Raw genomic sequence first — 15,016 nt, forward strand, 5'->3', positions numbered from 1 at the left:
ATATAATCCCACAAACATTCCTGTTAATAAATTCCAACCTATTTAAAATACCAATCACAACTACCATAAATTTCAACGAATTACATCATCCAAAATTTTAGTCCATCAAAACATATCCCACAAATGACAAAACTCATCAAATAATTACATGTTCCAAGCATAATTCATCAAATAAAGACAAACAAGCAAAAAGTATATGAAGTCAAAATAAACTTTCAACTTCTTTGCATCCTTAAAGTCTCACACATCTAAGAGTTGTTGCCATCTTCTGCATTTGATGGTTCATCTAAAGGTTTTTCTCCAACCTTTTCTAAAACAATGGCCAACATACTCTTCAACTGATGGATCTCCTCTTTCTATGCTTCAAACTCAATTTCTCTTTACTCATTATACCGTAACAAGTTCTCCACTTGTTGTTTAAGTTGTTCTGTTTCTGAATGATTCGTTGGTGTTGTCCGAGTCTTTTTAGATGGTTTAGCAGTAAAGTAACCTGATCTCAACCTTATTGATCAAGCACAAATTTCTTTTTGAGTAAGTGTTGAACTTTCTTCTTGTTGTGATGTAGAGGCTGTAGCTTGTTTCTCCAACATCATCTCCTAATGTAGTGAGAAAGATAATTAGTATAACATCATAACATTTTAACATAGCATAAAAAATGTAAAATGAGAAGTTTAGTGAATCAAATATGCTATATCACAACTTACATAATCTGCCTAGGCCTCTGAAGATTTTCACTTTCGACTTTTTTCATTGTAATGAGTTGCTTTAAAAAGAGGAATATCATCAAGTAATTGCCCCGTGGTTGGATCAGCCTATTGTTTTTTAAATATAAGTTAGTATAATGTAAAACAATACAATTTATGTTAGAATTTAATAGAGGAAATACATGAGTAAATGGTGATTCATGAACCTGATATTGGGAGGAGGGTTTATCCAAGTACATTTATCAAAAATAAAAGAAATATGATATAACTAAGAAAAGAGCTAGACAAAAATAGAACAAACTTAATATAACATGTGAAAGCATATGAAATGAAATTCTAATATTTATACAACACTCTTAGTTATATCAATCAACTGTGGTGGGAATGACACCTATTTTTGTGATTGGCATACAAATTCGCCAACTTTGCATCCACAACATCTCTAATCCATTGGTGCTCATCATACCCAACAATATCAAAGTGACTCTAATAGAAGAAATTAAATATATATATATGATCAATTAGGACATGTTTCTAAATATTTTAATATCAAGTTGAATGAAGTACTTACTCTCAACTCACTGATAAGAGGCATCTTATCCACATCATCCATTAAACTCCAAGTCTTTTTTGTTGGTACTAAACTCCTCACGAAGCTTCCCATTAGACTAACAAAAGGATGATATCCTTCATTATCATCTGCGCGTCGAGTATCAGGATTAAAAGTGATTGTCAAATGTTGAACACCAGAAAGCCGTTTGACTTTTAATAATCCAACTCCTCTTGTTAAACCGCGACCTTTTCTATTAGCATTTGAACCTGCATTTATATCCATAATCATAGCTTAAATTTTCTACAATTTAAATAATTTAACATAGTATAAATATAAAAATATATCAAACTACCCAACAATACCTATAGTAGATGGTTGTGAATTAGTCAATGGAGAAGATGTATCCAAGGTCGATGACAGTGGTGGCGGTGGCACAGCATTGATACCATCAACAGACTCTAAATGTGGTGTCGATTCAGGTTCTATGGATGTGGGGGCAACCACATTTGAACATGATAATGAAGCTCTAACCTTTGAAGTGGATGGGTGTAATATGGTGGTAGTTTTTTCTATGGGTGTGGGGGCAACCACATTTGAACGTGATGACGAAGCTCTAACCTTCAAAGTGGATGAGCGTAAAATGGTGGTAGTCTTTTCTGTGGGTGTGGGGGCAATCACATTTGAATGTGCTGACCAAACTCTAACCTTCAAAGTGGATGGGCATAACATGGTGGTAGTCTTTTGTCCTCTCAACAGTTTAGGAGGCATAATGCTACAATCTCAAATAAAATAAACATGTATATAATAAACATTAAATATTACAAACAAATAGATAACTTTTTGACAGAAAGTTCATATAATATAATCTTAACCAAACAAACATCTATATACCAATGAAACATTTTCATAAAAAAAGTGTCGTCAATCAATCACAACCAAAAAACTGTTGAAAAATTACAATAATCAAAATTGTGAAAAACTTCATCTTGCACAAACTAATCAATGTCACTATCTAGCTCAACATATTCTTCTTCTTCTTCATCTCCATCATCACTATATTCTTCATATCACTATCAAGCCTTACATTACGAGAATCTTGTGCAAAATCAGGATATAGCAAATCTAAATGCTTCCATGCCTCTCCATCTGCAGGATGCCTTAATATGTTACTCTCTTCTTTCCGCTTCTCTTTGTGCCATCGCATAGCTGAAGCAATTTGCTTTGACATAAATAACCTCTTCAACCTAGGAGTTAGTGGAAAATACCCTAAAATTTTGTGAGGAACCCGCTTGCCTTTATTGTCATATATCTTCCATCGAGGTTCCTCACATATAGGACAAGTATTTCTTTCACTCAACTCCTTCCAAAACAAGACGCAATCATTCTTGCATGCATCAATAGATACATAACCCAACCCCAAATCTCTTAAAATTTTCTTCACTTCATAGGGTGAGTCAGGAATTGTCGAATGCTTTGGTAGAACTTCCTTGAATAATTGGAGTGTCATTTCAAAGGACTTGTTACTCCACTTATTCAATACCTTCAAATGAAGGATTTTTACCAGGAAAGATAACAATGAAACATCTTGACAACCTGGATAAAGTTCACGTTGGGCTTCCCTGAGCAACCTATCAAAGCAACACTCTTCCATTCCAACATTAGGATCATAATCCTCTGTTTGTCCTTCTGCATTTGTTCCTTCATACATTTCTCCCACTTCATCATATTCCTCTCCTTCATTGTTTTCCTCTTCTTCACCTAAATCATCATTGTCATCATCAAAATCCCAATAATTCATATTTTCTGGCACATCTTCTCCATGCCAAAACCATCTCTTATAGTGTAAACTGAATTTATGAATGTACAGATCTCCGATAACACCTTCAATTGTTTTCCATCTCAAATTATTGCAATTATTACATGGGCAACGAATTTTGCTTTCACGGTTCATATTGTTCTTGGCAAAAGCAATAAAGTCTGATACTCCTTGTTGGTATTCAAAACTTGTAATTGGTTGTCTAATCCAACTTCTATCCATGCTTATAGTGAAAGTGAGAAAATACCTAAATCATTTTATCAGTATTAAAATCACAAGACTATGTCAAAGCATATAACAATATATTTATTGGAAAACATTTAAGACAATCACTGCTACAATATATTTATTGGAAAACATTTAAGACAATTACTGCTACAATATATTTATTGGAAAACATTTAAGACAATCACTACTACAATATATTTATTCGAATTATGAGCACAAGTATTTGGATAGTCAGATATAATGTTTGAAGACATCTACTTTTTACCAAAATATGAAGTTACGGCCGTTACAAATGCATGTATTTTGAGTCTAATCAGTATGGGCCCATAGTGAACACTTCTTTTCATTATTTCAGAGGTCTGTGATGTGGATCGTGCTACATTAGCGTATTTGGACAAGCACGATGGAAAGAATTCGAAGATGTGGTTGTAGTGATCGGTGTGCGATTTTATGGGCGTAGAGTTTGCATATGGTGTCCGTTTTTCAGATTTGGTGATGGGTTGGAAATAGAAGAAGATGAAGCACTTGCACTATTTAACAAAGAAAAAATCAAATCTCATTTTAAAACCCCAAATAGCACATGCATCAAATCATCTAAAACACATCAAAAGGAGAAACTGAGAAGAACGAGAATAGTAGCATCGGACCCCAACCCAAGTTCCATAGACAAGCTGAAATGGAAGGAAATAAAACAACTTAATTAGATCTTGTTAGTAGAACTAGAACTTACCTTCCTTAGTAAAAACCCAAAGCTAGAAGCAAGAATAGTAAGCCCAGAGATCTGCTGCTGCAATTACAAGAAAAATACCAATAATATTAAATTGTAAAATATGACAGGAGAGGGAATGAGAGCAAGCAGAAACTTGATGCTTATATATCCAAGCTCACCGAACGCAAGGAAGAAGAAGACGGTGAGCGAAGCCGCTGGAATGAGAAAGGAAAAGAAATGGTCACTGGCTTCTCGTTGGAATGAGGAAGGAAGAAGACGGTGCTCTCGTTACTGCGGCTTCTTGCTGGAATGAGAAAGGAAGAAGACGGTGCTCTTGTTGATGCGGCTTCGTGCTGGAACAAGCAAGGAAGAAGACGGGGTGCTCTCACTGCTACAGCTTCTCGCTAGAACGAGGAAGGAAGAAGATGGTGCTCTTGCTGCTGCTCCTCTTTTTTCCCCAGCTTCTCTTCTATTAGCAAGAAATGAGGGGCAAAAATAGACTCAAGAAGGGCAGAAATAGACTCAAGAGGAGCAGCTTCACTCTGCTTACTGCTTTCTTTTATGTTATACGCATATACACGCAATGTCTTTCTCCCTTAATATTTTAAAACTGATAATATATGTATATATATATATATATATGCATCTCTTAATATATTACAATAGCTGAGCATTTGGACCTTAGAGGGCAACCTTTCAAATTTCAACTTTTAAGACGCCATCATGATCTCTGCTCTGCCCATGCCCTTTCATTTCTTATCAATAGTCCATCAATTTATTATTATTTAACGTGGCAACACATGGAAAACCCCTTCCTTCCCCAAATAATATAGTTTATGCTATTACCTTATATATATCAACTTTAGATTCATATTTAATACAACATATTTACACATTCCTCTAAACATATATTTAAATGGCTCTCTTATGTTATTATTATATTATTCAGTTATTGATTATTTTCTTTAAAATACAACCATACCTTAATACAACATAATACAATATATCATATAACATATTTACTAATTTACTCATTTACTCATATACGCAAACCATCCAGCCTTGCTTGAAGATAAATTAAAGCTTCCAAATCTCACATTTTCATCCTCCCAGGTGAATGATTGCACCCTCATTTAATTTCAATTGAAAATTTTTCATATTATATAATATCTATGCTATTTATATATATATATATATTAAATTTTCATATTATACATTACAAGATTTTCTTTGTGGGGGGGCAAGTTGCACGGCCAAAAAAAAGCTTGAAGCTTCAATTGCCTTCTTAACCATTTACTTTTCCAATACATAATATATATTTTAACTTAGTACAATATTATCAATGTAATATATTAACCATTAACCACCACTTCCTTATTAAAAATATGGTAAATTTAATATTTTCCCTTGAATTCCTCTTAGCCACAAATTTTAGTAATAACCTCAAATACAAAACTTAATTCTTCTATTAAATTACTCAAACCTACAATTCTCTAACGAATAAATCATTTCAGATATATAATTAAATTATTATTATTATTATTATTATTTCCAAAATATTGAGTTATTATAGTAGCAACAATCGAAAAAAAAAAAAAACCTGTTGGGATTAAGAATTAATCAAAGATGAAAAAGAAAAAAAAAATAGTGACGGCTACTCCATGTTTCTGATTTCAAGAAAATAGAAGTAAAAAAACAGACAAATCAAAATAAAGTTTGGAGAAGTTAGGAGAAATCAAAATTAACGAAAGCAAAATGAAGTTGCCAACAATTAATTGTGGTTTGGCAAGGGCCATGCTTTTTATTTTAAGGGGACAAGTGATATACGCAAGAAGAAGAGAAATCAAAAAGGGAAAGGGAAGGAATGGGAAGGGTGGGAAAATGTAATGATAAACTTTAATGTTGATTTTTTAGTTGTCACAAAAATTACTTTTAATGATGGCTATTTTTCGCCTCCAAAAGTAATAATATCATCACTGAAAGTTTTCTCGCTAAATGGCGGGAAAAATTTGAGGGCAAAAAATTAGAGTGTAAATTTTGGGTAATGACCTTTTATTGTCCTCGCCAAAAGTTCACCAAATCTCATCACCAAAAGTGATCTTTGGTGAGGAAATTTACCTCATCACAAAAAAAGCCCGTCACGAAATATCTTTTTTCTTGTAGTGCTTCATCATTTTGAGTGAGGAGTATTTTAGATATTTTCGCTATATTATATAGCCGATGAAGTACCAATAGCATTTTTTTGCACTAGATCTGTCGTAGGGGTTGGTTCGGCCACTCGATGACCGACACTTGCCATTGAAAGACAAATTGCAGTGCGAATCTCACAATATAAACGTAATCTACCAAACGGAGTCTTATAAATCAAATAGAAATAATGAATATTGCAGTTTGGTTGTTCCAGCTAAAGATATAAATAGAACTATTGGTGCAAGTTCACATCAATCCAGTGGGGGCTTAATATAACTATATGTGCTTGATGGCAGCATAAAACGCCTCCATTTAATTCCTCACTCACAGCTAAGCATAACTCCTTTGCTTTGCTGGTCCAAGAAATAATTTACAACAAAAGCCAATGATGCAATGGGCAGTAGACGAAAAGGCATCTCCTACTAATTCTCTAAAATGGCATTGGAAGATGAAAGTTTTCTTCTGCTTTGCAAATCATGCCCCAACCCACAATGTTTAGCCTTCTGCAGATCGAGCAACATGATCCAACATCTATGAAATGCTGAGATGCAAAACTTCGCAATCTAAGGCATGAACTATAATGACCCGTTAGGTGTTTAAGGAAGACAAAAATATTATTATAATAATTAGGGACGGATTTAGGAGAAAGGCACGGGCTATAGCCCCCACCCCCACCCCAAGATTCAACTCTCCTCTAGAGGTCTATTTGGGGGAGAAAGGGTTGAAATATTCATGGATCTGGGGTTAGTTCTCCCTCAAATCTACTCTTAGATTCGTCTTCGATAATAATAAGTGTAACACGTATTATATTAAAAAAAAATAATAAGACATAATAAGCTTGAGCAATTGAAAAATTGAAGGATATTGCCATGCTAGCTTGTATATAGTGGAAATATGTATTAGATTAACAATAAATATTATATTATGGCATATGTGACTATTTGGTATATTATATAATATATAAGCGAGAAAAGGGAAAACTAAGAGAACTGGGAGAAAGTTGGAAAAGTTAAATTGGGAGTGAAAAGGGCTCTCGAAAATGCAATATGATATTGAAATTTGTTATATTAATATATATATACGAAAGTATGGCTGAATTAAAGAGCGCAATGAAAAAGAGATTTGAGATTGGGGAATCCCCCGCCCCTAAATATAATAATATTATAATATTAAAATAGAAATAGAGAAAATAAATTTTGAGGAAATGGTGGAAAAGCCACATGAATCTTGGATACCTATATATATAATATTATAATTTAAATTGTAGTGTGAATATACCCATATATATATATAATATAAGAGATTGGGGAGCGGACTTCACGTGAACTGTTCCATACACAAATATATATATATATATAATAGAGTATATTATATATTAATATATTATAGTATAAGTGAAAAGAAAAAGAAGGGGTGTGCAATAGACACGCAGTAGGACGGCTGTCATATTATATATAATCTAATATTATGTTATATTAAAATATATGTTAATATTAAAAAAATAAAAAATAAAATTAATTTAAAAGAAAATAGTTATCCGTGTGTAATACATATGTAATAATAGATAGTAGAATTAATAAGTATTGATTAAAATTAATAATTATTAATTATATAATAAAATTAATTATTAATTACATAATAAAAGAGATTGCCCATTGAAATTGGAGGGGATTAATTTAAAGGGGTTTTAAAGCTTTGAGTGATTTTGAATTTTTTTGGAATTACGCCCCATCACAGGCATCACCAGTCATTCTATCCCTAGAATTATACTGAGAAGATAAATTATGAGATATGCCTAAGTGGCCAAGGTGGTGGTGGGCCTTTGGCCTCTTATTGATGTCATCCCTAAGATTCTTCTCCAGAAAAATAAAAAAAAGTATTTTACTTTCTCCAAAAATTGAACTCATATTGAGAGCTCCCAACTAAGTTTTTCAGCCTGTCCTTTTGTCACTTGGCTATGCCCGAGGGTGATTTTGTTTTTAATTCTCTCCGCGTGAAGTTGTGTATACATATAAATATATAATGTATATATTAAAGAATAAAAAAACTTGTGGCAAGCCATGCCCTACAAATTATTATATATCGTATAAATTAAAATTTCTATTAAGTATTAATAGTTGATAAAATTATTATTAAAAAAATAATATTTTAGTGAGATATTAGCTATGAAAATTATTCTCATGGTGTGATGAATTTTTTTTTTTTTATAACTCGTGTTCGAGCTTTGCCCAAATAATCCTGGGGAGAGCAACCTTTCCCACTAGTTCGTCTTCCGAGTAAATTCAGATACAGTTATAATTTATACATACTCGGAGTGAACTTTCAAAAAACGATTACTCTCCCCGCAAATTCCACCTTTTATGTCATGTGGACGAGAATTCTGAAGAGGCGATAGGACACACCATGACCCTACCTCTACATGAACAATTTACCTTCCAACCTTTCAACTATTATACATGTGCATAACTATTATACACGTGTAATAGTTATTCATATATTATAATAAAAAAATATTATTTAAAATAGTAAAATGACGGCTGCTAGGCGTATGAGAGAATGGGGGCAAAATTCACGTAAATTTTGCCCATGTGTTTATATATATATATATATAATATTATATTATATATAATATGTTATATTCCGACCATTATGAAGGGAGTTCACGGGTGCATAATAAATAGAATATTATTATATATATAATATATTATATTATTATTATAATTTAATATATATAATTAAAAAAATAAAGATAAGAAAAGAGCCATGAAAAGTGTTGTGTGTCGCGTGTGTATATATATATATTTATAATATATGAATCCCACATTGATTCACTAGTGGATGGATATCGAGTTTATATACTAGCTAAATAACTTTTAAAAAGTGATTACCTAGACTGTTATAGTTGATATCAGAGTTAACCTGCTAAATCGACGATAGTGAAATCCCAAAAGAGGGACAAACTGGGTGCTTAGGAACCAATTAATGATCTTAACGAATCTCACATCGATTTGCCAATGGGTGGATGTCAGGTTTATATATGCTGACTAGACAACAACTTTTAGAAAATGGTTGATAATTTTTTTTAATATATATTATATAATATAATATATATATACAAGACAATATAACATATTATATATATACTATTCACTATTAGTCCCCTTTATAATGACCGACTTCTCTTTTTTTTTTAATTTATAATATAATATATTATATATAATATAATATTATATACATATATATATATACATGGATAAAATTCACGTGACTAGTGTTTTTTTCATTAGTTATTAGATTGATGTAAAACTAATAATTTCTCAATTCAGTTGTTATGAATATTAATGTTGTTGGCGATGCATTTTGAATATTGTGTGATCATTTTATTAATAAAAATTATTATCTCTTAATTTAATTATTATTGAATTTAAATTTAAATTTAAATTTATATAATTTATTTAATTATTATTCATTGTCGGTCTCAAGCCCGGATAAAGGAGGAGGGTTGTGTTAGGTAGCCGACAGCCAACGTAAAACTTAGTCGGATTCAAAACATGAACTCTAGACAAATTATGAAAAATCGTTTGGGCGTGAGCGTAACCCTTCATAACGACGCGCTATACTGCCCCCGTGTAGTGACAAGTGAGCTAGGGCCGCTGCATCGGCGCCCGGATGTAGTGGTAAATGAGCAAGGGTTCCCGCATTTGCTTGGACGGATGTGGGTAAAGAAGCTAGTCCAAAATCAAAACCAAAACCAAAATCAAAATAAAAAACAAAATCAAATTCAAAGTCAAGGCCAAAAACAAAATCATAGATTAAGAATTGGGTCATGGAATATAGGAACATTAACAGGCAAAGCTATGGAAGTGGTGGATGTGATGATTAAGAGAAAAATTAATATTATGTGCCTTCAAGAGACGAGATGGGTAGGGAAAAAAGCAAAAACTTTATCAGAAGCTGGATATAAAAGATGGTACACAGGAACTGATCGAGCGAAAAATGGAGTGGGGATTATTATGGATAAAAGCTTAATGAATAAGGTAGGGGATAGGATTATTATGGTGAAGATTAGTCTAGGAAGAATGACTATGAATATCTTTAGTACATATGCACCACAAGCGGGGTTAGGTGATGAGATAAAAGTAAAATTCTGGGAGGACCTAGAGGGACTCATACAAATGATACCAAGAGGAGAGAAAGTGATTATAGGAGGTGACTTAAATGGGCACGTAGATAGAGACAGAAACGGATATAGAGAGGTACACAGAGGGTATGGATTCGGGGAAATTAATAATGAGGGTAAATCTATCCTAGATTTTGCTATGACATATGGGTTCATTATAACCAATACTAGGTTCAGAAAACGAGACGAACACTTAATCACATATAAAAATATCACCTCAAGCACCCAAATAGATTACTTCCTCATGAGACAAGAGGATCGGTTATGTTGTAGGAATTGTAAGGTGATACCGGGAGAGTGTTTGACTACTCAACATAGACTTCTAGTACTTGACGTCCAAGTAAGAAATTGGAAGAGAAAAAATCATATAAAACAAAATCCAAGAATCAGGTGGTGGAATTTAAAAGGGGAGAAACAACTAATCTTCAAAGAAAAATTAAGGGGTAGAAGGGAATGGAATGGAGAAAGACAGACAAACCAAATGTGGAAAGAAATGGCTAATGCTCTGAGAAGCACGGCAAAGGTAGTCCTTGGAGAGACAAATGGTAGAGCCCCTAACCTTAAGGAGTCTTGGTGGTGGAATGAAGAGGTACAATTGAAAATTAAAAATAAGAAAACTTGCTATAAGGCGGTATATCAATGCAACAATGAAGAAAATCAAAAAAATTACAAAGAAGCAAAAAAGGCAGCAAAAAAAGCTGTTAGTGAAGCAAGGTCAAAAGCATATGAGAATCTATATAAACGACTTGATACAAAAGATGGAGAAATGGATATATATAAATTAGCTAAAGCAAGAGAAAGAAAAACACGGGATTTAAATCAAGTGAAATGCATAAAAGATGACAATCAAAATGTTTTAGTAAATGAGGGAGCGATTAAGGAGAGATGGAATGAATATTTCACAAAATTATTCAATGAAGGTGGTGACACAAGAGTTAGGTTGGGACATCTTAGTAACTCCGAAGGGAATGTGAGCTACACATTCTATCGACGCATAAGTTCAAATGAAATAAGGCAAGCATTAAAAAAGATGAAAAATCATAAGGTAGTGAGACCAGATAATATACCAATAGAAGCATGGAAATGCATGGGAGAAGAGGGCATCTCCTGGCTAACGCAACTATTTAACGCCATCCTTAAATCAAAAAAGATGTCAAATGAGTGGAGGAAGAGTACTTTGGTTCCTATATACAAAAACAAATGAGATGTTCAAAACTGTGAAAATTATAGAGGAATTAAGTTAATGAGTCATACCATGAAACTCTGGGAAAGAGTAATAGAGCAGAGGCTCAGAAAGGAAACAAAGGTGTCAGAAAATCAGTTTGGTTTCATGTCTGGTAGGTCAACAATGGAAGCTATATATTTACTGAGGTGTCTAATGGAAAGGTATCGAGATCATCAGAAGGACCTACATATGGTGTTTATAGATCTAGAAAAGGCCTATGATAGGGTCCTTAGAGAAGTATTATGGAGGATTTTAGAGAAGAAAGGAGTCAAAATAGCCTATATACAAGCCCTTAAGGACATGTATCATGGTGTAGAGACAAGGGTCAGAACATGCAGAGGGGATACTGAACCATTTACAACTACAATAGGACTGCATCAAAGTTCTGCACTAAGTCCATACTTATTTGCCCTAGTAATAGATGAACTCACTAAAGATATTCAGACAGATGTGCCATGGTGTATGCTATTTGCAGACGACATAGTGTTGGTGGATGAAACAAAGAAGGAGTGAACACTAAGCTTGAGTTGTGGAGAAACAATTTAGAATCTAAGGGATTTAAATTAAGTAGAAAGAAAACAGAATATATGGAATGCAAATTTAGTAAAAATGCAAGAGTGGATGATGTTATAATAAAATTAGAAGACCAAATCTTACAAAGAAAAGACCATTTTCGATATTTGGGATCAATGATTCAAAAAGATGGAGAAATCCACGAGGATGTCGCACATAGAATTAAGGCAGGTTGGCTAAAATGGAGAAATGCATCGGGGGTGTTATGTGATGGTAAAATCTCATTAAAATTGAAAGGAAAATTTTATAGGACAGCTATAAGACCAGTCTTGTTGTATGGTTCAGAATGTTGGGCAGTCAAATACCAGCATGAGCAAAAGACGAGTGTAGCGGATATGAGGATGTTAAGATGGATGTGCGGACATACAAGAAAGGATAAAATTAGAAATAAAGTTATTCGTAATAAAGTAAGAGTAGTGCCAATCGAGGAGAATATGAGAGAGACTAGACTAAGATGGTTTGGCCATGTGAGAAGGAGACTAAGAGACGCTCTTGTGATGAGAGTTGATGAAATAGAACAATTAGTCACAAAAAGAGGTAGAGGTAGACCCAAGAAGACTTTGGGAAAGACATTAAAATTTGATATGAAATATATGGATCTAAATGAGGATATGACAAAAGACAGAAATACATGAAAGTCTAGAATTCATGTAGCCGACCCCACATAGTGAAATAAAGGTTGGATATGTTATTGTTGTATTAAAAATAATTCACTTAGACGATTTAATTTGGGTGGGGGTTAGTTAATTTGGGGGGCACCGGTGATAAGGGCTTAATTGAAAATTTGGGAAGGGAGTGATGGAGGTGAGGTGCATGTGGGGAGGGGCTGGGCAAATGAGTGGGGGAATATTATATGTTGCCCAAATATGGCAAAATTATATTAGTGTCAGACAACATAATTATTATCCGACATAGGCAACATATCAATGTTCTATATTAATATAACAAACTTTAATATCATATAACATCCATATACTCCTCTGCATTTTCGACAACCCACTTCACTCTCAATTAAACTTTTTCAACTTTCCCCAGCTTCTCCCAAATTTTCCGTTCCTTGCTAATATATTATATAGTATACCCATCTACCCACATATGCCATAATACAAAATATTTGTTATTAATCAATACATATTCCCACCATGTACAAGCTATGCACGGCAACATCCTTCAATTCTCCAATTGCTCAAGCCCATTATATCTTATTATTATTTTTCCCTTTTAAAATATAATACGTGTTACACTTATTATTATTATAATAATATTTTTGTCCACCTTAAACACCTAACGGGTTGTTACATGAACATACCTGTGGACCAGGGCTGAGCAGTTTTCTACTTCTCAGCATTCTGATAATGTGGCACAGTAGTTTTCTAGCCAGTCCGAAGCAGATTTAAGGACCCGAAGCTCGCCGGTCAGGAGATCACGAGCCATTCGTCTCCTAAGAGCAGCTTTATCAAAACTGACGGACGAGCTGGGAGGCCCCATTGACTGCACAATGCTTACAAAGATAAGTAAGCTTTCACACTAGGCAATCCTCTATCAAACTTCATCAATATAACTGGAAAACTTGGTGCATGTTTGGTTCATAGGTTGAGATAGGTTAGTATACAATGTCCTGGGAAATAATCTCCAAATCCTTGCAGATGAATAGGTTAGGCAATCCTCTATCAAATATTAACTATTGATTTCGTTTTGGCTTCCCTATATTAACTTTTTCTCCCACATTTGACAAGTTTTGTTAAATATGTTGAATGATAAATGTTTAGTGTGCTTATTCAATGTATTTGAGATAAGGATAAAAGCTAAAACTACAAAATTTTCCAAACATCCATGCTAATATAATCGTGTAAAAGATGTTTTTGAGAAGAAAACTAAGACGTAAAATAAAATTTGTTGAGTTCTGAGTTCTCTTGCAGCGTATTGTAGAATAGTGGGGTCAGGTTCTAAATAGGCTAGGTCTGACATTTGATGCATTCAACATGATTTTGCATCCGCATCATGTGTTGGTTGAAGAGTACACAGAACAGTTCTAGCAAACATTAAATATGTTTTGTGGGATTGTGAAAGCCATGGTAAGACATCTCAAAAGCTTGAACCAAATGTTTCGGTAGGCTGCAGCTGGCAAGGCGTGAAAGGAATGGCTAAAACCGAAGTGGTGCACCTGAAAATGTGTTTTGTGCATGTTAGTGGCTGCCAGCATGGTTGTATTTGTGTGTAAGTGCTCCGCATTCCCTGGTACGTTTTTACTGAGCATGTTTGCATGTATGTTACTAACTAACCGTTCCATCATACTCCAGGGGAATGAAAAGATTTTCAAATAGCTAAGTACCTGTTCTCTTTGTTGTTTTTAACTCGTTTTGAGTTTTCAGTTTTGCAAAACACTGAAAACCCGTTCTCTTTTTTATTTTCAAAAACGCATTTTCGAAAACAAGAAAAAAACTTGTAAAAAAAATCCAAAACAACAAAAAATCGTTTTTGACTGTTTTTAGCCAAAACGCGGCCAAAAAATCAAAACGCGCACTTGCCGAGTCCTCTTGCTGCCTCTTCTCTCTTCCTTCTTCCTCTCTCTCTTCCTTCTTGGCCGGCGACATGCCTGCCAAGGCCATCATCGCCGCTCACCGTCGTCTATCTCTTCCAAATCAGAGTTCTCTCTCTCTTCCTTGCTATGCGACGACACACCTGCCATGACTATCTCCGTCGCAAACCGACCGCGGTCTCGCTCTTCCTTCTCTCTTCCAGATCGGAGTCCTCTGTCTCTTCCTCTCTCTCCTCCTGGTTAGCTGGTGACGCGCCTGCCACGACCATCATTGCCGCGAGTTGTCACCGCCATGACTA

General features: G+C 34.1%; 3 protein-coding genes across 21 annotated transcripts in view; 1 reads left to right on the forward strand and 2 right to left on the reverse strand.

Annotated features, from left to right (window-relative positions):
• LOC127809785 (uncharacterized) overlaps window positions 1-4,323 on the forward strand; it is an 89,158-nt gene extending 84,835 nt beyond the window's left edge. For 2 of the 5 annotated variants that reach the window (XR_008025251.1, XR_008025248.1), the window contains one exon: window positions 4,139-4,286. Coding sequence is in view for 2 of the 5 variants with exons in the window: in XM_052348869.1 (XP_052204829.1) it covers window positions 4,139-4,323 (185 nt within the window). In the remaining 3 variants the exon portion in view is untranslated. Of the gene's footprint in view, window positions 1-3,656 lie in introns of all 5 variants that reach the window. The other 3 variants (XR_008025249.1, XM_052348869.1, XM_052348871.1) reach the window with 3 other exon arrangements.
• On the reverse strand, window positions 14-4,337 carry LOC127809784 (uncharacterized). Of its 4 annotated transcripts, XM_052348867.1 has the most exons (6): window positions 4,190-4,337; window positions 4,032-4,088; window positions 1,620-2,029; window positions 1,276-1,523; window positions 705-812; window positions 35-596 (listed from the first exon to the last, which is right to left on the reverse strand). In XM_052348867.1, exons 3-5 carry the CDS (start codon window positions 2,023-2,025, stop codon window positions 732-734), a joined length of 735 nt encoding a protein of 244 aa, XP_052204827.1. In that variant the 5' UTR covers window positions 2,026-2,029; window positions 4,032-4,088; window positions 4,190-4,337; the 3' UTR covers window positions 35-596; window positions 705-731. The 4 variants fall into 3 exon arrangements, 2 of the variants coding, with proteins under 2 accessions (XP_052204828.1, XP_052204827.1); XR_008025247.1 differs by lacking the exon at window positions 1,620-2,029 and having other exon boundaries at window positions 36-596; XR_008025246.1 differs by lacking the exons at window positions 4,032-4,088; window positions 4,190-4,337 and having other exon boundaries at window positions 14-596; window positions 1,620-3,279.
• A 1,911-nt stretch (window positions 4,338-6,248) lies between these two features.
• The window catches only part of LOC127809787 (fructose-bisphosphate aldolase-lysine N-methyltransferase, chloroplastic), a 77,173-nt gene continuing 68,405 nt past the window's right edge, over window positions 6,249-15,016 (reverse strand). For 10 of the 12 annotated variants that reach the window (XM_052348876.1, XM_052348880.1, XM_052348878.1 and 7 more), the window contains exon 15: window positions 13,275-13,669. In XM_052348876.1, the coding sequence (XP_052204836.1) occupies window positions 13,520-13,669 (150 nt within the window). In that variant the 3' untranslated portion in view covers window positions 13,275-13,519. Of the gene's footprint in view, window positions 6,764-13,274; window positions 13,670-15,016 lie in introns of those variants that run through there. The other 2 variants (XM_052348875.1, XM_052348874.1) reach the window with 2 other exon arrangements.

The sequence above is a fragment of the Diospyros lotus genome, chromosome 9, assembly GCF_014633365.1.
Source record: "Diospyros lotus cultivar Yz01 chromosome 9, ASM1463336v1, whole genome shotgun sequence".
Classification (NCBI taxonomy): Eukaryota; Viridiplantae; Streptophyta; class Magnoliopsida; order Ericales; family Ebenaceae; genus Diospyros; species Diospyros lotus.